The following is a 26,868-nucleotide window of genomic DNA, read 5'->3' as shown; positions in this document are numbered from 1 at the left end:
TATTTAACGTCTGGCCTAGGCCTTTACTGCTGTAGGTACTATTCCAATGCGCAGAGCCTATTGGGAAAATAGGAGCTACACTACATGGCGCCCAACGTGTTTGGAAAGGGCGATAAAACTAACGTAAGACATTTAGAGTAACTCAGTCGTGCTTTCTCACTCAGACCCCTTTTCCCAAATACTCCAAAGACGTCTGGAGTGGGTGAAAGGTTATAATATCCTCCAAAACCTCGCAGGAGGGAACTCCTATGTATGGTTCTTGGTCTAGTCAACGTTGAAGGATAAACAGTGTTCCAAAATATTGTGCATCTAATCTCTGTTTCCATAAAGAAACCTGATCTGCAAATAAACATAATACCATCCTGTCAGCAAAATGGACAGCGATGAAGAACGAGAGGTTACTAGATTAGCTACTGAAATAGCAGATGCTGATGCTACCATGCAAGCAGCAGACGCGGATATAATACTCATTCCGGTCGCCAAAAGGAGATCTATAACCTTAAAACTTATAGAAAATGGACTGACACCTAGAGGTGGCACAGTCATATTCGTAATCGAGGCACACGAATATCGGCAGACAGAGGTATACTATACATGGATACATTTTCCAGCAGCTAATACTATAACAAAGTACTTCCACTATTACAAAGTAGAGGAACCTCCAAATGAGTACACTCCTTTCGAGGAGGTGGAAGTACCACTCAAATTCCAAGAGCATTTGCTCTTATTTGATGGCGCCCTAAAACATAATAATCACATTACAAGGCTCGGTCCTTTAGGTAGACCAGGAGCAACGTGGCCGGTCTTAGCCGGATACACACCACATCCAGACATCGAAAGAATGCCTGCAGCAGAGCTGTTAATACAGCTAAAACAACTGCTAAAAATTCACAGACAATTAGTTCAGTATGTAATGCGGACTTCAACAATTCAGCCAGCGATTAAACTTCCACAGCTGACCCCTCACCAGGGGAACACAAATAAAATTACACCACAGAACATCCAATCCTGCCTAGGTAAAGTTCCAGCTAAACGGGAACAAATACCATTCTGGTTGGCACAGAAAATTACCCAAATAGAGGCGGTGTTTCCTGACACCACCCCATTAGAAAAACACAGGATTCTGACTATATGTCTCCCAATGGGTATCGCACCACACATTGAGGACTGTGACACTTGGGGTACAGTCTTTGCTTCCATCTACACAAAAACGCACGGTGTTCCATCCATTTCGGTAATACCAGATGTGCTAAAACAAATTCAAGATGAATACGGTCCAGAACCTGCTTTAACTCTTGGTATGAAATTACTAAAAGACTTCAAGCAGGTCTCGGCTATATTACTAGCCAACATAAAGGGTGAAGCAGCAAACGTGGCGATCCGCCAGAGGTTAAAAGAGACAGATATAGCAGACCAACCAGCTGAAATTGCCAGAATCATAGAAAAATCCTATGAAGAACTAGGCAGAGATAGTCTAGGTGGAATACCAGTAAAACCGCAACTGACTACAAGTCCAGAAAAAATGTTTTTTAATAATAATAACAATTCACCAAAAAAGAACTGGGATGGAAACAAACAATCCAATCCTAAAGAAAAGAAATTCCAGTCCAGAGGAAGGTCTCCTAGGCGAAGAGAGAAATCTCCAAACCCGAGACAAAGGTCACCCCAGAGTGAACCCTCTGGGAATAGATATAACCTTAGAAATAGGGATAATATTAAAAAACCTGATAGATATCAAGACATTGATACACGTCCCTCTCAATCTTTTCAGAATTCCTCGCAGAAATCGGAAAGAAGAGGACGATCAGAAGAGCACGCCAAGTCCAAAGACAAGGAACCTGCTCAACTGAAAAAGAAATCACAATTTCCAAAAAAGAAGGTAGCCAGTATCAAGGTAGTTAACAATGCCGAGAATACTGAGGACACAACTGAAAAACGGAGAGTGGGCTCAGACAATGCTAGACAGCGCAGCAGAGGTGAGCATAGCTCGCAAAGTCCTTATGAATCATCTGGAGACAGTGGACACGAATGAATACCTTCAAGTGGAAACTGCAGATACCAGAGTTAGCAAGCCCCACAAAATATACGAGATAACATTACGTATAGAGGGAGATAAGACTAGGAAAATAAGGGGACTATTTTGGGATAACCTCTCAAAGGGTTATGACATCCTTTTAGCTGAAAAAGACTGGCCACCAGAGTTTGTCAGGGAGTGCCCTCATGGCGAAGAAGTAATTATGCCTGCCTTCTCGAATCAAATCCCGATTCATAAAAAATACACACTTGCTAGAAAGTGGGCAGTGGCCTTAGCACCTGCTTTATATAAAAATCATGTAGGATGGGATGAGGATTCTCCTCCTCACAAAGTCCAGTTAAAATCACAACCAACTGCACAAAGGCAGTACCCAATTAAGCAAGAAGCTAAAAAACAAGTAAATGAAATACTAGATCAGCTAGAATACCAGGGGGTGATTGAAACTTGCACCTCACAAATGAACAATCCTTTGTTTCCGGTCTCCAAACCAGACAATTCATATCGTCTAGTTTTGGATTACCGACACCTTAACACATTTTGCAAAACTTTTGCAGTGCAAAATTCACACAGTGCTGCACTAATGAATAACATAGTGCGCAAAAAATACAAAACAACCTTGGACATCTCCAATGGATTCTTTTGTCAAAACATAGCACCAGAGAGCAGATATTTAACAGCTTTCTCAGTAAATGGCACTCAAAAACAATTCTGTCGGTTAGCCCAGGGGTACAAGAACAGCCCGGGGGTATTCTCAGCAAGAGTAACAGAATTACTACAACTATATGATGATGAAGCATTATCTTATGTCGATGACATTTACTTAACAGATTATGACTTGGAAACTCACTTGAAAAGAGTGAACACCATAATACTTGGTTTCGCTGCAGAGGGTTACAAATTCAACTTCAAAAAATCCAGAATTGCCCATCTGACAGTCCTATTCTTAGGATATGAGTTATCAAGTGAAGGCAAAAGCCTGGCAGACAATTTCCTAGAGAAATGTGCCGTAATCCAAGCTCCTAAAACACTAAAAAACCTACAGTCAATTCTAGGCTTCCTAAATTTCGGAAGAACTTACATTGCAAATTACGCAGAAAGGGTCAAACCCCTTTACGATCTAATTAAACCAGATTTTAAAAGATCAAGTTGGACTCAAACACACACAGACATTTTGAGATCCTTACAAACAGACATGCTAATTAAGACAAAATTAGAAACACGTGATAATACACGCAACCTTGTGATCCGAGTCATCCCAGGGAGATGCGGATTCACATACCTGACCTCTAATGAGGGAGAAAAGGTACCAATTGCATTCAGATCACACTTGTACACAAAAGCTGAACAGAGATTCAGCAACAAAGGAAAAATTGTTCAAGCAGTTCAAACCGCAATAGCTAGAGAAAAAGACATAGCTGACGGTAGACATATCACAGTCAGAACAGCTGAATCAGCCTTTGAGGCATTAACAACACCGTGTAATTTACCAACAACAACATTGGATCCAGAATGGTTACAATGGGTAAATTCAATCACAACGGACAAAGTATACTACTTCTTTGATCCAGAACTAGAAGAATTAAAAAATCTAAAATATGAAAAGACGTACCCTCTGCCAATCGACATTCTGCCTCTACGACATTACGCCTGTGTAATCTATACAGACGGACATGCTCAACCCTCCGTTTGGGGAGAACATGCATACAATCCCACATGTGAGATCACAAAAGAAGTGTGGCGCGGAGGTAAACTAAGACCTCTATTAACAAAATCACACTCAGTAGAAACTAATTCAGAACTGCAAACTGAAATAATAGCTTTGAAAATGGCGCTAGATAATGCGGATCGCGAATTCCCGACACTTATAGTGTCAGATTCATATTTCTGCGTAAAAGCATATAACAAGGATTTGCAGACATGGATTCAGAACGGTTACAAAGATGACACAGATGCACCAATAAAGCAGAGACTTCTCTGGGAACAAGTAGCTCTTTTGAAGAAAGAACTACCAAAGACTCACGTGACTCACTCACTGAGTCATCAACGTGATGGCGTTCACGTTGTGGGGAATTCATTGGCTGAGACAGCCGCAGCGGCAGCCACTAAATCGGCTCCCGTAGATCGAAAAAAGCGTACATTAAAATACATTGACGGTGAAACATTGCTGGCGGTGAAAACGTCATCAAAAGGCGACTGCTCAGCGTTACCGATCAACTATCCACTCAATTATACATACATAATCGATGCAAACTCCGTCCCTTTTGCTCGAATCCCTGGAGTGGGGGATAGAGTGATTCCAAACATGGACAGGAGAAACTTGTTAATCGCAGACGCACACATGGGCGAGGGTCACAGACACCTTAAATGAAAAGATTCTCTGGAAGATTTACAATCACGGTACTGGTGGCCAGGCATGAGCCTCCATCTTACCATCTTTGTAAAAAACTGCCCAAACTGCAACAGAGATCGCAGTGGGGAGAGAAGCAGTTTAATACCTCGTCGTATCAAGGCAGATAATATTACCAGCAAAAAGAATGGCTTGCGATTAACATATACAGGCTAGTTCCCACTTATAATGTAGATCCACAGCACTCAGCTGACGTCCGGACTGTTAACATATACAGGCTAGTTCCCACTTATAATGTAGATCCACAGCACTCAGCTGACGTCCGGACTGTTATACAAGATTTGCGAGTCTAAATGGCATATACGCTAAGAGCATGCTACGTTCGACCATTTTTTTTTCTTTTTCTCAGGCAATCCAGCCTGGGGGGGGGAAGAATGGCCAAATGAGCACAGCCCAGCGGGAATCTTCTCACTTCCTTCCTGAGGGTATGGGATGGTGTAAAGAAAAAACCAAGACAGAAAGCAATCTATAATAGAAAGGATATTAGGTTCGGGAGCTGGGTGGGTCAAACATCTAATAAGTGTCCAACGTAGTCTAAATAACTTGCCAAGAAATTCTCTGAAGGGATTCAGTCCGTACGAATTATTATTCGGAACTAGGATGTTGATCTCTGACCTTGATAGTCAGACTTCAGTGGTAACAGAAAAAAGCTTTGATGTCAAAGACCGTTTGGCTATTTTGCAGGACTTAAACAAAACAAGAAAAGACCTGAGCAACATACAGTTGAAACAACAGCCAACAACCACTGAAGAATCACCACCTGTCCCAGCAAGACCTGTCTGGATTCCAAAAATCGGGGATCTAGTCAGGGAGAAGATCGCGGTAAAGAAGGAATTTGGGCCTTCTTACAGAAAAGCAGTTCCTGTCTTGTCTGTCAACGGGACAAGATCAGTTGTACTACCGCCACTTGCTGGAAAAAAGGAGAACCGAGTTGTATCCATCGACCTGGTAAAACCACAACATGTGGCCGATAACAAACAGTAGGCCAAGTGGGCTCCCAATAAGTAGCAGAACACCAAGGTTTGCTACCAGTACAGAGGTCCTAACAAAGAGGCTCATCACATTCGAAACGCCTACAGAAGAACAACAAGGACTATGCAACAATGCAATAGAACTTAGACCTCTGAAAACCCAAATAAAGACATTTAGCAGAGAGACACCAATCTATACTGAAGTACCAAGTGAAAATGCAAAAAACAAAAATCCTGAACCAATTGGAACAATTGATAGAACTGCATCTGGTTACTTCATCAACTTCGATGATTCCTCGGACGGCTTCAGCGAACAAAAGACACAGCCATCATCAAAATCCTTTAAAGACAAAGCGAAGGAACTTTTGAAACAACTAAAAGAAACATATCTGATTTCTCCATGGATTGAATTTTGGGTGGGTTTTGGTGCATTTATCCTCATACTTTGGCTCATCATGGTATTTACTTTGGGACGCTTCATTGAGGGAAAATATGCTAAAATGGACACAGCAAGTCAGAACATCAACTTGGTCCTCAAACCACACACATCTTCACACGTCGAGAAAAGAGAACTTTCTTCAGAACTTTCTTCAGCCAAATTCACAGCAATTCCAATACCTGGTGGGGTAGCCTGGGACAACACTGACTATGAAATTTATGGTCCGGTCGAGATCCTGAAATATCCACACCAAATTAAGATCTCTTTGAGTGACTTTGCAAAACCAAACTCATTTGCTGATGATTGGGACTTTGAAAGTATAAACAATATGATGTCTGACTTAGTAATGTCTGCTAAATTTACAAAACATGATTATTTGCAAGGTTCTACAAATTATGATAGTATGTATTGCTATAACCACTATGGTAACCATTTCTTGCATAAATCTGCACAACCTAGAAATGTTTTAAATTTTAATCAATGGGAACATTGTGCTACACCTCCAAAAGGGAGCTCTAGAACCGTTTATGACAAATATTCATACTTTCAAGGTTTTAACACTAGTAATGCTGAAACATTTTATTATAAATTGTCAAACAAGACAGGGACCGAAACCATGATAACCAACACAAAATTGATTTATTCTGATTCATTCTTTGAAAAAATGAATACTTTTGGATTCGATTATTGGGACAAAAATGTTGATTTGAAAAGTGTTTGGGGTACAAAAGAATGGCAAGTACAGGGTATAGAAGCTTTGTTTAGAGCCTGCATGATCCCAGAACAAATGATATTTTTAAATGACACTGTTCAACAAACCAACTGTCTTGGCTTAGCCAAAATCAAAGATTTAAATAACCCGTCTATTCCAAAGCCAACAATGTTTAGCAATAACTCTGATACAGATGAAGGAATAGACATAAACCATATACTTAACCAAAACAGAACACATCCTGATTGGAAACAATGGTTGATCTGGCCCACAGATACAAATAACTGTCAAGATAGATTCCTGAATAAAACACAGGGTTTCAAAATGACCAGGCCAGACCCTAGATATCCCCAAAGACATCACCCAGGGATAATAACAACCTACAGTGTGGGCAAATTATGCCTTCAATGGCTACAGTCTTCCACACTGCCTGAAATTAAGCAACACCTAACTTTACTTACTGATGGTGCTGACTTGCGTGATTTCATAATGGGACCACGCAAACAGCGTCAAAAGCGTTTCATAGCAGCCTCTGTATATGCAGCATACAATGAGGCCTGGAAGGTTACTCAAATTGAGACAGCAGAGAGAATACGTGAAATTGATCGTATTAATTTGGAAAAATCACTTTCTGTAGTGGACAATGGGTTAATGACTCTGTCCTCCAGAATTTTTTCATTGGACAGCATTGTGTCTTCAGCAATCGATATATTATCGCAAGACTTACTGTTATTACAACATGGTCAGTCACAATTGCGTTCTATTGTACAGCTTGGCTGGACGTTACAAAATCTGCGTTCAGGCTACGTGCCTTGGCGTTTAATCAACACAACGTCACTATTCCAAATCTTTAACCTTACTGATAGACAAATCGGTATGGCGCAGAAGGGTGCTGATTATACAATCTTGAGCATTGAAAAACTAGAAAGATTACCGTTGACAATGTCAGAACGACCTGTCAGTGAATGGATAATCCACGGAATCATAAATATTCCAATCTCAACCTTCAGGTTTCAATACTGCCAAAAATATATACAGGCTGGCATGTACGAGAAATTGGGAAAGGGGTACCTTAAAACAACTTGGAACCTGCCCTATTCACATGCATGTGTCAGTAACAAAGGACAGAAAGTGTTTCTTAGTGGCAACAATTGTGCTATGTCACTAAGCGGCACGCTTCTGTGTAACGGTATTAGTTTGCACGGAGCCTGTGAAGGGAATTCATACAACCTTTCATGTCACCAGCAAGGCGCACCTGCAACTGAAATAGAACCATTCTTTCAAAGACTCTGTAATGGGAGTTACATTCTTATTGTAGACCGCAGATGTTGTAGTCTTATGCCCGGGACTCCTTATCTCGTCACTACGACGGCGAAGGTCAAGTGCTGTGGACGTTCTTTGTTCCCCAGCTCCTTTCTAGACAGGGAGGCAAGGGCATGGCCCGGTTTGAAAATTACTTCTATTCGAATAGACACTTTAAGCAGAATGAAAACAGTGCTTCTTCAGACGCCTACAAGGCTCACGTCATCAAAAGAAACGTATGATCTACAAGTCGCAAGGACGACTGCAGAGATACATACATTATTATCAACTAATTCCCCCGTACATTTCGCGGAAATCCTGAGCGAAATCTTAAATATTTCTGATACCACAGGGGTCTCAAAGGTATTTAAGACAGTATTTTCGATGGCATTAACACCATTCAAAGCCATACTGGGTATTTTTCCAGATTTCGTCCATTCGATTTTTGGCGGACTTCCCCTGATCCTGGGACTAATTGCAGGAATCCTATTCCTAGTCCTTATTTTTCGTTATGGCAACCCATGTCACAGAACAAACTCTCACGACAATGGAAGATACGATCCTAGCCATTGGATACCGGGACCGGATATCAAAAATCCTGGGACTCTCCCGGCTTAGAGACCTAAACATGACTTGGTTTCTATCATTTCGACCAATGTGGCAAAGGTGTGTTTTACCTGTACTAAGGTGTCTGCTATGCGGAGAAGAATGCGTGTTAGACACCTGTCTGACGCTACAATCGGATGCGCCGGTGGATGCAGATACACTGCTGGTTCCTACCAAGGTTCACGCTTTGTGCTGCCCTCAAAGGCTGCCAATTCTGATGACGGCATTCCTGGAATCTTCACCACTGCGATTGAAGAGTAGTGAAGTTCAAGATGAAAGCAACATCGAACAGGTACGACCTTCTGTCAGCAATGCAAATCAGAATGTCAATGCAGACAATCATGCGCATGAATGCATGGTTACCCCTATTTCCGACTTAGTGGAACTTTCCCATGAAGCTGTTGACAGTTTTTTCGAAAGCCTGAATGATATGATGTTCTCTCCGGAACAGAAATAGAGACTTTTGAGTAAACTCGCACACGGCGTTCCCTGAATTCGGCCTTCAACTTTTAAAAAATAAAGTCACATGAACAATTACAATCCAGTTCACGGACAGCAACCTTTTTCAGCAAGCCCTTAAAATATTTTTCTATATATTTTTCCCCGGGACACTGACCTTCTGCTTAAAGTAAGAAACTATTCCTAGAGAACTAAGATTTCTATTTTTTTAGATACTTTATAGACTTTATATAGACTTTAGCTGCCCGCTGGTATGTTCACAATATATTTTATGTGATGAAATGGTTTCGACTTTTTTTCTGTATAGCCATATTAAGAGCCATTTCATGTGTATTTCTCATATACCAACAAGCAATAATGCATAACAATGCGTGTTTACTTTTGCATTTAATTCATAGCTTAAGTGCATACAATATATATGACTGCAATTTTTCAGTATATTTGAAAATTTCAAAATGCATTTATGTATTTTGGGGTGGTAAGGTATACACTATACTCTATAGTATGTTGTACTATGTTATACTATGCATAGATTAGTAGATATGACCATAGTTAGCGTGGAGTGGGTGTCGTGTATTTCTATAGGTTCTGAATCGATCCCCCTATTCCTGACCCTATTCTGGTTAAACTACCTAGCTAGTTAACTAACAGTCAGCCCATGAGGCAAGAAATCCCCCATGATGCAGATACCGTTATCTGACGCAGTCACACTACGGCACAGGAACGTGTTATCTGATTAGGTCATAACGCTTGAGATCTAATTAGACAAGCGACATTCCTCCAGCCCCTGATAAGGCATACGACGTTCTCATAACAAATCAAACCTATGACAACCTGGATAATCCGTGCGGCCATTGTTTTGATTTCACAGAGAACTTTAGTAAAGAATGTGCTAACGAGCAAGTCGTATGACATCTTTATTGACGTACCTATGTCCATCCTTACGTCAATCCCGGCACCTTTAAGGTATAAATATTGCCGACCTTGCCCTATGCAAACACACGCGTGGTGACAAGACGGAGCAGCCATACTTGCCGAAGCCGAGAGCAGAAGCAGACCCCGCAGGCAGCAGCCCCGCCTTCCTGACGCGCTGAGAGACGCGCTGCTATCTCAAGCCGAGAGACCCAGCACCGGCGCTTCCGGGTAGCCCTCGCAGGCAGCCTGGAATATCGAGAGCAGAGAAAGAGATACCATTCCTCATTCATCCTAAATTCCAGGTACAGAACTGAATAACCCCTCCTAGAGAATTCTTTAGTTATTCACTTGGCAAAAACAAACTTAACTTAAACTGTAACTTTCTATTCCCGCCCACGTATTAGACTTAGGTCAGGTACACGGGGTAGGCGTATTTAGAAACACCAGTTGAGCACGTTTAGTCAAATGTATATGTGTATGTAAATATATTTTAATCATTTTAAAACATCATATGGCTCAGAAACCATATCAATGTTTTTACAGTATTATTTTATACTATTGCTTTTAATGTATGCACTTTACTTAACTATAAGTATTGCAATAATATCGATCCATTTCTCTCGTACGAGAAAAGAGACTGATCAATAAATAACATCTTTTATTGAACACGCCCGTCTCTTCCTTTTCTCTACATTCTGATGAGACTAAGAATGCACGTACTGACTGAGTAAAATAATTGCCTTGTGCTCACACGACTCTTGCGATTGACTCTTGATTAGGGGAGAGCAAAGTTGTCATGTTCTATGGTTGTCAGAAACTAAATCCCTTCTTGTCTAATCAGGGGAGTTAATCCTTCCTTGAACATTCGAGAAAGTTTCTAGCGAACTCTGAGCTTAGCTGGCAAACCCAAAAATTAAGTCTAGCATCGACAGTAGTAGACCTAGTTAACGTCTGGCCTAGGCCTTTACTGCTGTAGGTACTATTCCAATGCGCAGAGCCTATTGGGAAAATAGGAGTTACACTACAGATCAGTTTACTTCAGAAGCTTTTCTCTCAATCGGAGAAGCCCTTAGTTGCTCCAGCCATCAGCCCGACTGCGTAATAATCAAAGACCCCAAAAATGAGTGGGCTTGGCCTCCTTGAGCGAACCTTGTCTCCTTCAAGTGTGTTCCTACAACAGTGTGCATCCACTGCAGGTGGTAGATTTTCCCACTTCCTCCACCAGTGGACATTGTTTGTCCACCATCTCTAGGTACAAACATCATCAAAGAAGCTCTTTCCTTACTTTGATACCGTCTCTTCTGCTTCAGAAATACCCCCGACATCTCTCTCCAGAGGACTGCTGTAGAGAACAAAATGTACACACCAAAGGATGCCCCCTTCTCACACTACTTGCAATATGACTTACTCTACAACCGAATACACAAATTCGTTGAATCCGGTTTGGTATGTTTATTTATACCTTCTATTCATTTTGTTTTTTTAGAAAAAAGTTTTTGGGATTAGCCAAGAAGAATACACATATCAGGAGTTATTTACATTCATAATCCATTTACACAATACATATAACATTACCATATACAAAACATATATATACAACTGACGCAAACAAATTTTTTTTCAAAAACATCCAACTATACAACACATAATCATTTTGGAATTTACACAAAGCAATAAATCAATTGTTGAGTTCCAAGTCCTAAACAGAAACGTATTTCGTAACAAGAGCTACAATGTCCATTTCATTCAATCAACATGGGCATAGAATGCGATCCTTGGCTCTTGGTAGATATGCCGACGCGTTTCAAGTTCGGGTCGAAAGTACCCAAACCGTCATCAGGGCTCTGTTAATTATCTGTTAAGGATGCAGAAAAACATGAAGTTTTAATGACCCTTCACTTACTTCAGTCCCCTGCTATCTCGTTTGGACACGTTATCTGATTACCTGCAATATTCTGAGGGTGAATGCTGATGGCTGTTGATACTTCCTGCACTCCTATCTTCAATTACGGAGGAGTATCTAGGGATCAATAACATAATTTCTTTATTTATACTCTGTGCGTATCAACTGATAGAACATCTTTTACCGTTCTATCTAATCAATATTGGAAATTGGAAAAATTCATACCTCCGTCCACGCGGGCTGGCGCTACCGGAGGAGTTGGTGAAATTTTCTGTCTCAGCTTGTCTTTTCTTTCCTGATTATAAAAGCACATTTGTCTTACAGCTACATTCTGGTTTATGTTTAACGTACTGCGTTGGTATATACTCGCTAAGCGACCCCTACCTTAAAATTCTTCCGCTTTCGTGCCGAAGCCAAACTGTTGTCTCTATTTTTGGACAAACCGGTCCTTCTCACCTAGTTCGAAAAAACAGAAATTAGGTCCATTGTTTATGTACCTTTGCGATATTTACAAGCGCCAGTACTTTGTGTTTGCCCCCATATCTAGGTCAGATGTGCCTACCTGTTTCTTCTTCAGTCGGTGATAACAGTGGTCGAGCCCTTTGCTCCAAGCTCCCCGCCGGGACTCGGTTAACGACCAACTGCTCTGACAACAAAAACCAAGAGTGCGCGGTGAATTATAAACCGCGTTCCCTGCTTGCTGCACCTGCACCAGAAACTAGCGCTTTCTCGGTCGCAACATACCTAATTCACTCAGTTTGCTCCGCTCGGTAGGACCAGTGTGGCTTGCTTCCTCGCTACGCGCTTCTGACTGTGAGCGCCATTTTGAATTCATCAAAACAAACACGTGTGATGCATTGTGGGAATCGTAGTTGTAAAGTGACCAAGCTACATGGAAAAGATATTCTCACTCATTTCGATCTTTCTTCAAGTCTTATTGGAGTTCATACTTAGAGCTGGAACATCTGCAATACAGCCCCAAAACAGTAATTTTGTCAAAAATGAATTTTAAAAGCATACATCGTTCCCCACAATGCATCATCTACGCATCAGTTGTGCGAAATAATTCTGAATTACTAACGGCAGTTCTAATGTCAGAACTTTTTGTTTTGGTAGAGCTCACTGTATAATTTAGTTTATTTACTCCACAACGCCATTCTATGTACAACTTAATACCATAAACCAAAGCATCTACGATGGAGCAGTATGACAAAAAGACTCAAATTCTTGACAGTTCTGACATGCTATTCAATCCTGTCAGTGTACAGTTAAATTTTAAAATCAAATATGCTTCCTTTTCAAGGAGCATCTTGTCAATATCGGCAGAGCGCTGCACGTTATTCATAGTGTGTAGTACTGACCATTTAAAGTCGTTCTCATTATGGGACATTTCCACAAAGTGCTCGACCATAGGGGCAGTGAGTACCTTTTTTTAAATTCTGGACCTATGTTGGCCTATGCGGAGGAATTGAATTCCAACACCAGGGAGTGAAATGGAAGCACCTGGTTTTTTCCAACTGCAAAACAAGAAACGTAATCTACGTAGTCATTTGCCCTTGTAGTAGAATCTACATCGGCAAGACAAACCAACAGGTCAACCTCCGCATAGGCCAACATAGGTCCAGAATTAAAAAAAAGGTACTCACTGCCCCTATGGTCGAGCACTTTGTGGAAATGTCCCATAATGAGAACGACTTTAAATGGTCAGTACTACACACTATGATTAACGTGCAGCGCTCTGCCGATATTGACAAGATGCTCCTTGAAAAGGAAGCATATTTGATTTTAAAATTTAACTGTACACTGACAGGATTGAATAGCATGTCAGAACTGTCAAGAATTTGAGTCTTTTTGTCATACTGCTCCATCGTAGATGCTTTGGTTTATGGTATTAAGTTGTACCTAGAATGGCGTTGTGGAGTAAATAAACTAAATTATACAGTGAGCTCTACCAAAACAAAAAGTTCTGACATTAGAACTGCCGTTAGTAATTCAGAATTATTTCGCACAACTGATGCGTAGATGATGCATTGTGGGGAACGATGTATGCTTTTAAAATTCATTTTTGACAAAATTACTGTTTTGGGGCTGTATTGCAGATGTTCCAGCTCTAAGTATGAACTCCAATAAGACTTGAAGAAAGATCGAAATGAGTGAGAATATCTTTTCCATGTAGCTTGGTCACTTTACAACTACGATTCCCACAATGCATCACACGTGTTTGTTTTGATGAATTCAAAATGGCGCTCACAGTCAGAAGCAAGCCACACTGGTCCTACCGAGCGGAGCAAACTGAGTGAATTAGGTATGTTGCGACCGAGAAAGCGCTAGTTTCTGGTGCAGGTGCAGCAAGCAGGGAACGCGGTTTATAATTCACCGCGCACTCTTGGTTTTTGTTGTCAGAGCAGTTGGTCGTTAACCGAGTCCCGGCGGGGAGCTTGGAGCAAAGGGCTCGACCACTGTTATCACCGACTGAAGAAGAAACAGGTAGGCACATCTGACCTAGATATGGGGGCAAACACAAAGTACTGGTGCTTGTAAATATCGCAAAGGTACATAAACAATGGACCTAATTGCCGTTTTTTCGAACTAGGTGAGAAGGACCGGTTTGTCCAAAAATAGAGAAAACAGTTTGGCTTCGGCGCGAAAGCGGAAGAATTTTAAGGTAGGGGTCGCTTAGCGAGTATATACCAACGCAATACGTTAAACATAACCCAGAATGTAGCTGTAAGACAAATGTGCTTTTATAATCAGGAAAGAAAAGACAAGCTGAGACAGAAAATTTCACCAACTCCTCCGGTAGCGCCAGCCCGCGTGGACGGAGGTATGAATTTTTTCAATTTCCAATATTGATTAGATAGAGCGGTAAAAGATGTTCTATCAGTTGATACACACAGAGTATAAATAAGGAAATTATGTTATTGATCCCTAGATACTCCTCCGTAATTGAAGATAGGAGTGCAGGAAGTAACAACAGCCATCAGCATTCACCCTCAGAATATTGCAGGTAATCAGATAACTTGTCCAAACGAGATAGCAGGGGACTGAAGTAAGTGAAGGGTCATTAAAACTTCATGTTTTTCTGCATCCTTAACAGATAATTAACAGAGCCCTGATGATGGTTTGGGTACTTTCGACCCGAACTTGAAACGCGTCGGCATATCTACCAAGAGCCAAGGATCGCATTCTATGCCCATGTTGATTGAATGAAATGGACATTGTAGCTCTTGTTACGAAATAAGTTTCTGTTTAGGACTTGGAACTCAACAATTGATTTATTGCTTTGTGTAAATTCCAAAATGATTATGTGTTGTATAGTTGGATGTTTTTGAAAAAAAGTTTTTTTGCGTCAATTGTATATATATGTTTTGTATATGGTAATGTTATATGTATTGCGTAAATGGATTATGAATGTAAATAACTCCTGATATGTGTATTCTTCTTGGCTAATCCCAAAAACTTTTTTCTAAAAAACCAAAATGAATAGAAGGTATAAATAAACATACCAAACCGGATTCAACGAATTTGTGTATTCGGTTGTAGAGTAAGTCATATTGCAAGTAGTGTGAGAAGGGGGCATCCTTTGGTTTGTATGTTGTATAACGGTCCAGCCCTCTCTCAGCCCCACCAAGGACCTAACTCCTCTTTTGCGCTGTAGAGAACAAAATGTGCAGGATTTCTACAGTTTATTGTTGTGCCTGTGGGTTGGTAGGGTGGTGAAGACCAACCTAAGCATTGATCTTCTTAATCAGTTCCTTGCTGAAATTGTCTATGACCTTGTGAATAGGTGGGCCGATATTCTGAATGCATGCTTCCACATTCAGGCACTCACAAGAAATCCTGCCTTCTTGATATCAAAGACCCAACACTACCATCAGCCAAAATTCTGCCCGGATAGCTACTTCCCCAGCGTATCAAGATGTGACCCTCGGACATGATCTTTATCTTGCAAGGGTCCTTTTCCCATTTCTCTCTTGGTGTCTGCAGGGAGGATTGACAGTGCGCCAGTAGTGTAGAGTATTTTAAGGATATAGCATGTCTGTGCAAGGATGTTCCCAGCACCCTATACTCCAGCGGGGTCTTGTTGCCAGTCTATCTGGTATGAAGTATTGACCAGATTTTCATGAAGCTTATGAACTGACCCTGGGATAGGTCGTATTTTATTGTAATTCTGCAAATGCCAACCATTTCTCTGTGCTCTTCAGGTCCCCAAGTTTTGTAATACCCAGGTTATCCCTTTGTCAGTACTCTGCCACTCTGTGCAGTGCTGTTATCATGCTGGACTCCCATAGTGGTGTCTCTAAGGTCATCCCGTCCATGCCTGTTTCCAGATCTGGATCACCACAGCCATGGGTTCTGGGAGGTTCAAGCCCCTTTCCAAACCATACAGTTGTCGCACTAAGCCCCATGGGTGTACCCTTTGGTCTGTCAATAGGAGAGCTCCCTTTGGTCGACAAAGGACCAATCATTTATCACCAACAGCTGGGTCACCCAATAGTAGAGTCGCAGGCCTGGAAGTGCAATGCTAAATACGTCACATTCATGACCTTTCCCTTTCTCCTCGTCTAATCTAACCTTAAATCCATGACGGGCCTGCATGATCAGTGTTCGCATATGACCAAAAATGTAAACATGGGGCATTTCTGTTATCTCCCTTTCACACAATGCAGCACAGCAACTTTGCTTAGTTAATATGCCCATATGTGTTTGTGCGATGCTGTTGTTAACATATCTTATAGCCAATTTTCACAAGGCATCAGGGAAAACTGATTCCAGCTTCATCGGAAATACATTTTGCTAATGCAATAGCTGTATCTAGCCATTGCTGAAGGTGGCGAGTCAAACTGGACATTTACGATGTATCATACTAGAACCAGCTTCATAGAAAAGTGTTAAGCTTTAGTTCTGTTGGCATTCATTGTGCTTGTAACTTTCTGCCAAATTGTTCCTAGAGTGGAATAGTACCATGGCAAATGAACCATAGCCTCATCTGGTTCCCTGCAGCACCTACAATATGATGAAGTAGCCATGTTAGCTTGCCGAAGTTTCTGAGGCGACCAGTGCCAATCATGCAATATTTTAAAGAAACTGGAAGTTAGTCTAGCTTCTTGCTGTGCACTGTCATGATCTGCTCGAAGAGAGGACCTGGCTTTATCAGTGCATTCAGTGGGCACCGGGCAATCCCCCTGTGCGCCGCATGGGTGGGGGCTGGTTTTAGATACCTGGGGGCCGTTTTTGTTACAGGGCCATTTTGCAGCAGGGGGGGCCGGCCAAGCACTTTGCCAGGGCCAGGTGTGGTTCCCAGTCCGGCATTGGCTACGGTAGTCTGCCATCTGTCCTTCAGTGGTTTATGTAGGGGCTTTGAGTGAATTTGCTCTGTCAAAGAGGGGTGCAATTCAGAGACAACACCTTTGAAAGTGCTCCAACGTTTCAATTATACATTTATAGGAGAGTCGCATAATGGTAATGATACAGAATTGCGTTTCAAACGTAGACAGTGCTTAATGTGTATTTTCATATTTGCTCCTTTTCAATTTGGAATTCCATTTCTAGTGTTTGAATAGTTTTAATGTTGTTGCCATCTAACAGTTGGTCAAGCTGATGTATCCCTTGGTCAGACCACTCTTTCCAAAACATTGCCTGACCTTAATGAGATGTGCTGCATTGTTCCAAATCTATGCCAGTCTCAGAAGCCATTCATTCATAGATGTTTGTAAGCACTGACTCCTATAAGTTCAGGTTCTTAAAGCAGGGGATCCCAAAGACAGTGACGTCACGTGTACACCCGTGCAATGCCGTTGGTGTTACCTTTCAGATGCCTTTTTATGCTTAACCAGTCCGGAGTCTCAAGTTGTGTGGAAAAGAAGTATCCAAAGTGTGCTAAGTGATGAGCTTTATAGTGCAGGTTCACATGGGGGAGTCTGAGGCCTCCAGAAGTGTCTGCAGTTTTGACACAGCTGTTGTGACCCCCATACATAGTCTTTGATGACTTTGTCTCCGTATTGAATTGTAGATTTTGGAAAGGGCAGGGGAAGCATGCTGAAAGCATAGTTGAATCATGGTACCACCTGTGTTTTTATTGTTTGCACCCTACCCCAGAGGGAGAGTTGAAGCTTTGACCAGTTTAAAAAGTCGTTATTGGTTTTGTCAATCAAATGAGTAAGGTTTTAAGAACATTAGCTTTGACATCACTTCTAATATGGCCATCGAAAGAGATGCTCTTCAATTGAAGATGCCATGGTGTTGTGTTGTTTACAAAAAGTGGTTCTTAGTCTCATTACCTTTTCGAGGAGATCAGAGAGTATCACCAACCTTCTTGCCCATCATTCCTTACACTAGGAGTGTCCACCCTGTACTGTTGCTCTGCTCATTAAGAAAACATGGACACATAAAAGTCAATGTCGAGCACAAAAGACTTCACACATGCCAAGACCCAATAAGGTTGTATGTTTTTTCAACGAACTCCGTTGTAACGCATGCCTTTACCACGCATGGGTTACAACGGAATGCTATTTTCACGCCTATCTTTTTCCACGTATTTTAGCGTGGTGACGTCACAAGTTAAAAAAAACGTCCGTTTCCTTCCTCTGCGATGCCGATTATCACGTCTAAAGGTGAGTGTTTTTTTGGGGGGGGAAGCCCCCCAACCCCCCTTTTTTATATGTACCCTTTACCACACATGCCTTTACTATGTACCTCGTAGTAAAAGTATGCGTGGTAAAGGCTGTCGTTGTAACCACGCATGCGTTGTAATGCATGCGTGGTTAAAGTTTTCGTTGAAACGGCCTCGTTGTAGTGGCCGTTTCCCCCCAATAACATCAGCTTGTTGACCCTTTCTCCTGCTTTTAGCTACTCACAGCCCACTAACTGCTGAGTTGCCTTTGGGTGTGCAAAGAGTGCAAACTAAAGTAAAGTAGAAAGTAAACCGGCTACATGGGTGGCTCATCAGTCTTCCAGAGACATTACTTGCTTCACACTCCCTCTCGGTAAATAATAGGCCAGGATGTCCAATGCAATGAATAAGGTTGACCATTTATCCTACATTTGGTCTCTCTTTCACCTGGTGGGCTCACCCTATGAAATCTGTCCATACTTGTCGGGAAGATGTTTGAGCCGGAGGTTAAAGTAATGACAATTCCCAGTCATAGGGATTCGGGCTTAACCAGTCCTTGAACCACCACCTCCCCACCCCATCAGAAGCCCTTCCCAGCAGTCCTCACTAGCATTTGTTCTTCTCCTGTTAGGGAATAAAAAGTATTGCAATTGTGGAAACTACAGAGAGTTTGACTTGAAGAGGCTTCATTGGGTAGAGGGTAGAGTGCACCAGAGATGATTTTAAAAACCTGAAAGCCACAGCATCTCTTTAGTTTAAAGAACATATCTGCTTCTGGATTCCATCCAACCGTGAAGAAGAGCAAAAAAACTAAATGAACGTGGCTGTCACGAATACAGTTTTTTAATAAACTTTCGTTCACATGCAGGTGTCTGTTAAAATGTTAAAGTGTTACATTCACAAACCGGTTCAGTGCTGTAGTCTGTCTGTATTATTGTATAATTGTTTTTTTTTGTTATTTGTATTTCTGTGTGTCTTTGATTCCAGTACTACCCTGTCCTTTTGCCTTGCTGCTGTGGCTTCGCCATAGTGCCTCACTATCTTTTTCTCTCTCTACTTTTCTCTGAGGTATCATGCCCTCTCTGAACTTTCTACCCTTGGCCATTATTGTGTTTAAAGCTTTTCTTGTCTCTTTCCCTTTCCCTCTCCCACCACCAGGAGCAGTATCGCTTCTGCTACGAGGCCGCGTTGGAGTACCTGGAGGCGTTGGATGCCAGATAGCACTTTGCCAAATGGGATGTGGTGGATGATGGCACTTGCTTTGAAAGGACGCGGCGACCTTCTTGGTTGCATTTGAACTGTGACTCAGCGCCACCCGTTACACACGCCAAGAAAGGAGAACTCTCATACAGCCCCCAAAAGCTGAAAGAAGAAAATGGCTGCTGGGTGGCCGAAGGTTGCAAGCTCCATGCCTCGGGCTGTCTTTTACCTGCACAACGCAGTGGCTTGTGCTCATTTCTGTTGGGGAATGTAAGCTCGTCTTGGTGGCTTCTGTGCAACAAATCCATACCCCCTGCCAAAAAAACAGCTATTCCATGATCATCACTCCCCATTGTAACTGTATTTTGCATTTTAACTTTTCTTCGGTTTTCTGGTTTCTGCTTGGAATGTATTCATGCAGAACCCCAAGAATTCCTTCCAAAGTTCCTTATATCAGCTGTGGCTTTGAAATCTCCCTTGGATGTATCTGGGCAGTGGGGCAGCTGGCATGTCCTTACTTTCCCTTCAGTTGGTCCCTCACAGCTAGAAAGCACGTTTGCATTGTTGGGGGTCCAGAGACCATTCTTCGAGCCAAATGCATTTGAGATCGGTGTTCAAAATGAGACGGGGCTTGCAAAGTTTTTCAGGAGCCATTGTTTCATCTCAGAGACACTTAAGATGGGCAGATGTTCAACAGCAGTATACCTTTCTTCAGTTTTCTGACCGGTTTCTAGAAGTCCCAGCTGGGGAGTGGGATATTTTGCTTTTGGGACTACCACAGTCGCCCAGTCACCTTATGATGTCAGCATCCTAAAAGGTCCCTATACCTTGCGGCACAACATGCTGGGCCTGTCTTCAGACATTCAACAGTCACCTTTGGACTTATTGTTGCATGGTACATGTAACAGCCTTCCTCCACTTCTCACCACAGTCTTGCTTTCATACTAACACGTACCAGGGCTCGCTCTCTGCTGCAAGCACTTTAGATGCTGTAGTAGATGGGGCACGGCTGGCACTATAGTGCCAAATAAAGTGACAGTGGTTTACAAATCAGCCAATAGAGTTCTCACATAGCTCAACCACTAGGGATGTGATTGGTCCAACACCGCCATCCATGGTGGCCTGTGCTGCAATGTATTCTGGGACTTGTACGTCTTTTTTGTGATTGCCAATGGGGACGTTTTGGCGGGCCACGTATTGCCAAGGTTTTTGAGGTGAAAAGTCCATGCATAGTTGAACGTGATGTAGTATGTCTTTACAACCTCTGAACCCTTACTTCGTGTTTTCAAATGAACTGTTTTGTGAATGGAGGGTGGAAGTATTGGCCAAATCTAGAATGCCTTCTCTCTTTAATTGCTGCTTCTTCAATGATCTGGAAAGTTAAGCTCAGACAGAAATGGAGGCATGTACAAAGAAAGCGTCATGTAAGCACACGATGAGGAGAGGCTGTGAAGTTCATTGAAAAAGGGGGCTTTGAGATGCAGCTAAGAGGATGTGGGCAGTGTGTATTAATGTAGAAATGGACAAACATTCGGCACTAACATTCTTCGATAGGAAGCAGTGTACCTGCAAGGTCCCTGTGCCTTGTCAGGAGGGCAGATAGGCGTCTGGTGCAGGTAGAGGAGATGTTCCCATCAGACTACAAAGAACACCCAGATGGTAGATGCTCTGTGTTTCCACTCAACATCCCTTTGTTGCGTGTGTCGATTGCTGGTCACACCGGAGCAAGACAGGGAGCTGAGCTTACCAAAAGAATTCACACGGGATGAAAAATCACCTTTTAAGGTGAGAAGTATCCTCGGACCTGTTGGAATATGTGGAGACTAAAACATTTGTAGGACAACTAGGATTTCTCTATATGAAAGCTGGACCATTGAACGAATCTTGATGCTCCAAATAGTTCCTGGCACAGATTTAGCTGCCCCGTATTTTTGAGAGATTCGTCCCTCTTCACAGTTCACAGACAAAGATTTGCAAGATAGAGAAAAAATATCTTGATGTTTTGTGGCTTCTGTTTCCATAGAATGATTGGTGCATTAAGATCACTTGGCTTCACAGAATCCCTCTCTGTGGCTGGTAATCTGCATCAGCATTCCCTATGAGTAATCGTGTATAATGCTAGTGTGCTCTAAGGCGTGAGAGCATGGGGTAAATATAACACCATCTTTAATGAGAATGCCGTTACGAGGTAATGTTCATAGAAGCGACAGTCAGTAGCACAAGTATCAGGATGTGTTTCTGTAGTGCAACCACTGACCTAGAAATCTTCCACTGCTGTCCACCAAACGTGTGTCTGTGCCTCTGGCTGTCTATTAGAAGCCGCCGTTGAGTTTGGCAGTACTACAGTGCACTCATTTGAGTAAGGTGTTTATGCTGTGCTAATCGCAAACAGTGCTAATACAATGCGACTACTGTGTCACACTACAATGGGCCAAGGTTTGCCTCAATTACTTTCCTAATGGCATAGAGGGCTTCTTGAAGGATATTTGGCACTCTATGCAAAGACAATATTTGGTGCCACTCCACCCTTTGATGTTTGTTGGTGCAATCTGTAGACACCCTACCCTTGCTGGTACCCCTATAGTCTTTCTCCTCGACTTCCCCTGATCTGGTTGTAGATGGAGAAGTAGTCTCAGCCATAACAGGTTACCACAGTATAGGAAAGTGAGAGCGATGTCAGTAGAGCAGGCAATCAAGATGGTGCTGCAATGGAAGTCTAAAGAGAGAGAATCTTTCAAAATGGGCCCGAGACAGACACACCCGCGACGTGTGAACTCCTGACCAATAGAATGGATCCACTATCTTCTTATATTAAATTGTTCATGAACTCAAGCAATTCGCAATCAATGAACAGATAACTGATACCAAATATGCCCACTATTCCTGCTTTTGTTTTTAATCCCAGCTGTGAGCTATGTAATTCTCTTTATACCTTAGAAACTGCTAGTTCTTTCAACTAAGCATTTTTACTGCATCGAATGGAAAATAGTTCCTCTCCAACTGGGCATCCATTCAGAGAGACATGACCAGCTACTTATATTTTTAAACTACTTATACATATAGGGAAATGTCCAGCTTTTTACATAATGCCCAATACTGGTTTATTGGCTTGTTTTATGTTATCCTACTTTTAATGAAATTTAGCACAGGGCGATCAAAAGAATTTGGCTAGATCACATAATTTTGCTACGTCGAGAAGATAGGATTAGACCCCATGTCTTCCCCAGTGAGCCAATGCAGCCTTAAACCACATTTTCCCCTTCTATATTTGCGGCAATAACTGTCAATTAAAAGAATCTGGGGACAGATTTACTACGCCGTTGCACCGCTCTTAATGTTGCGCAAGGCAATGCAAGGGCTTAAGTAGGATTTACTTAGCCACGCAAAGCCATCTTGCGTGGCTTAGTACATCCAGAGTAATACAAGGTAGAGTAAATCGCTGCCTTGCGTTACTGTACGTTAGGAAGGCGTTCCATGGGTGGAGCATGCGTGTTCCTACGCCTCCACCTATGGATTTTGATGCAATCCCAGATGTTTAAGGGCATTAAACCTGGTATTGAGTCAAAATGGTGTGTCTTCCCACCAGAGGCGTAACAAGGAGAAATATATTAATTTCTGTTTATTTCCTCTTTCTACTTGTGCTGCATTCTGCAGCACACATAGAAATAGGAAAATGCCTGTAAGGATTGTTTTTGTGCAGGAAGGTGTCCCTTCTTGCACACACACAATCCTGCCAGTTACGCAGGCATCCTTGCTCCATGGGGCAATGGTGCCAGAATGTGCGCTAGGTTGCACTCGGTGCACCAGCGCAGGGAGAGAACAGGAATGCATTGTATCTAAATAGATAGGGTGCATTCCTGCTCTCTTCCTGTTACGCAGCGCAGCAAGTTGTCCTGCTGTGTTGTGTGAAATTTTGATAAATCTGGTCCCTGCTCTCTATGGTTCTCAATCACAATTGGTACAAAAGGGGGTGGTGATGGACGGAGCATCTGAGCCAATCAAACACTCACACCCAGTCAACAGATCTGGGTTTAATCCATCACCGTTCTTTAGCCCACTCTGCCACCCCAGTTCAGACATGGCCATATGCAAATCAGTCTGACCCTGTGCCTTATGGGAACAGTCCAGCCCGAACTGCCAAGCCATGCCTTAACTGGACTGGAAACAAGCTTCCGAGGACCGGTTTCTGGCATTTCAGCCGTCTTCAGCCCGGCTTGCTTGAAACCAGTGGCAAAGTGAGCAAGGGACTCACGTCTGAGCATACCCTGCCAACTTATGGCGAACAAAGTGGTACAATTGCCCATTGCACACAAAATCTTAGGATTATACTGAGTCAAAGAGAGGTGCTCTGCGAGGTGAAGGTCACCAAGCTCAGAGAAGTGGTGTCCTGCCTTTTAAGAGGGAAGATTACCTGCATGTTTCTTTAACACTCAAAGATTCTTAGGTGTTCTATGTTCTACATAAAGCATATCACAGTTATGTATTATGTAAGTTCAAGTCGGGATGAGAGTAATACTTGGTCGAACCTCCCCAAGGTTCAGCCCGTTGTTGGCTATGGCAGACGGAGTGCCATCAAAGACAATAATCAGGGGGTACCAGCTAATATATTCATGAAGAGTGGCTGCAAGAGAGCAACAGGTAACCTCAGGAAAAAAGGATTGAGGGTGAATCAGTGAATATGTGGGAGCCACAAAACAGTGGTGGGACTGTAGGTGGATCCCAAGAGCTCTGAGTGGTGGATTCCACCCAATGGAACCAGCAGTTCCTGCCCGCTAGCACTGGTGTCTCACTGATACGCAACACGACGACGATCCTGCCCGGTAGGACAGTTCAGATTAAATGTGTTGTATGTGCAATATTTAATAGTCATGGGCTACCAAACAATCCTGTACACTAGCATGAGGGTGAAGTCACTCGCAGTGTGTATAATGTTTTTGGAAATCAGAGATATCGAACACCAGGCAACCCTGTGTGCAACCATTCGGGTGATATTACCAGGACTGTTCGTGAGGGATTCATAGATAGGGCACACTAGGCAACCCCCGACTGCTTGCATTGGGGTGCATTCCAGCACTGTTTAGGGGGGAATAATAAAGAGAGTAGTGGGTGATTTGTACCTGCTAGTGTTGGTGTGCTTCAACAGAGAGGTGTGGGGGAATTGCTAAATATAGTACCATAGGCAAACCTGTCCACCAGCGCTGGGTGTATCTGAGAACCTGTGGGTGGGGGGTTTGAGTAGTGGGGTACTAGGGACAACCTTCTGCAAGATCTGATATGCCAGAATTTGAGTGTGAAACACAATGGTGTACTGCCAGTCGACATAGGCAAATGTTTTTGGGCCACACGGAAGCCTAATGTTGTGATGCTCTTGCTGAACACATGAAAGGGGCTGAGTCAACCTTCAGTGTGTGGTCTGCCGGCCACATACACAAAGAAGTGCTACTTTGAGATGAGTAGGGCCTATGTACATATGTCATATCAAACTGTAAATTGAACATAAAGTGCTCAAATGTTTATCTCCTCGAGTGAGTGAGAGAGACTATGTTGTATAATCGGGGATGTACATAAGGTGTATATTTATATATGCATATATGCATGTATGTGTTGCGATCTATGCATACATGTTCATATATGTATATGTTTATGTATAGACACGCCTGTCTGTCTATGCATAAATATATATGCTGTTCTTAATATGGATAATGTTTATCAGTATTAAAGATGCGGTGGTGCTTTTTTTGGAAATAAAAGAACGATACATTAAAAGAAGATTGTGTCTGCTTATGAACAAAAGGGAAACAGATCTGGAATACAAAGTGAGCCGCCATTAGTGGACATAGCAGGGTGGATGCGTCATCGGCGCTGCAGACTCGCAGTCCATTGACGCAGGGAACCCATCGACCTTGATTGAGGGGGCTTTTAAGAATAGCTTTCTTGGGATACGAGGGGAGTAAGAGCAGCAATGAATGACCACATTGCCGGACGCCTTTATAAATCCTGAATTCAGCCAGGTGGAGAAAGCCCAACAGAGGCGCACGCAAATGTCTGAGGCACAGGGTCATCGAGTGCGCCAAGCTTAGCACGCTGGTAGAAACAACAGGACCAGCGTTGTTTCGCTGCTCACCCGGCTTCCAGCAGGGGACAAGGGTTGCAATTGCAGGCGTGTATTCGGTGGTATTCCATTAGCCATATATAGGGGACCATTGATTGAAGTTTGGGTCTTTTTAGGTCTCGGCCTGCGTAGGCTGCGTTTGCGCAGTCTTGCTGGCGAGATTTTATGTTTCTAGTAGCAGGGCTTGAACCCGCCCCTCTTCTCCATTGGCTGGCTTCCTAAACGGCGGCCAGCCATTGGAGAAGAGGTTTGTCTTTCCATTTAAGCCCCGTCTTTTCCAGATTGAGGGGTGTGTTTTTTCGGTCCTTTCTCTCTGTGACGTCTTCAGTCAATCAACAGAAAGAAAGTCTAAAAACACGCCCCCCCAGTCTGAAAATGACGGTGCTTACAGACAAGGCGAGCGCTTGTTATGGTTACTCTCGTGTTGTCACGCATCGGCACGATTCCCTTCATTTTTTGCTATAACACTCCATTTATTTTGGTACACTTCATAGTTGTTTGCTTATCGGACACTTTCTATTTGGTACCTTTACATGTTCAGCCACGTTTTTAGGATTGACTTTCATGTAACTTTATGCATGTGTTTTTCTTTGGGCACAAAGCACCCACAGTCTTTCTTCTATGATCACTTTATTATGCTCTGTCACGCCTACCCGGGTTATTCAACATCACTTTGCGATGGCATTGTTGTAATTCAGCTCGGTCTCCCGTATCACGCTTACGGTAAGCGCTCCACTCCCACTTAACTTTTGGTATCGCACTACATGCGCAATTGTTTAATCTACCGTTTTTCAGATTGAGTGGTGTGTTTTTTCGGTCTTTCTCTCTGTGACGTCTTTAGTCAATCAACAGAAAGAAAGTCTAAAAACATGCCCCCCATTCTGAAAATGACGGGGCTTACAGACATGGCGAGCGCTTGTTATAGTTACTCTCGTGTTGTCACGCATCGGCACGATTCCCTTCATTTTTTGCTATAACACTCCATTTATTTTGGTACACTTCATAGTTGTTTGCTTATCAGACACTTTCTATTTGGTACCTTTACATGTTCAGCCCCATTCTTTGGTTTTTAGGATTGACTTTAACGTAACTTTATGCATGTGTTTTTCTTTGGACACAAAGCACCCATAGCCTTTCTTCTATGATCACTTTATTACACTCTGTCATGCCTACCCGGGTTATTCAACATCACTT

General features: G+C 42.6%; 1 protein-coding gene across 2 annotated transcripts in view; it reads left to right on the top strand.

The window, feature by feature from the left end:
• Positions 1–25,331, top strand: part of PTPRU (protein tyrosine phosphatase receptor type U) — an 870,052-nt gene extending 844,721 nt beyond the window's left edge. For both annotated transcript variants that reach the window (XM_078682521.1, XM_078682520.1), the window contains one exon: positions 19,521–25,331. In XM_078682521.1, coding sequence (XP_078538647.1) covers positions 19,521–19,583 — 63 coding nt within the window. In that variant the 3' untranslated portion in view covers positions 19,584–25,331. The remainder of the gene's footprint in view (positions 1–19,520) is intronic.
• The last annotated feature ends 1,537 nt before the right edge of the window (positions 25,332–26,868 follow it).

The sequence above is a fragment of the Lissotriton helveticus genome, chromosome 3_1 (assembly GCF_964261635.1).
Source record: "Lissotriton helveticus chromosome 3_1, aLisHel1.1, whole genome shotgun sequence".
NCBI classification, from domain to species: Eukaryota; Metazoa; Chordata; class Amphibia; order Caudata; family Salamandridae; genus Lissotriton; species Lissotriton helveticus.
This window is presented reverse-complemented; position numbering and strand designations above follow the sequence as displayed.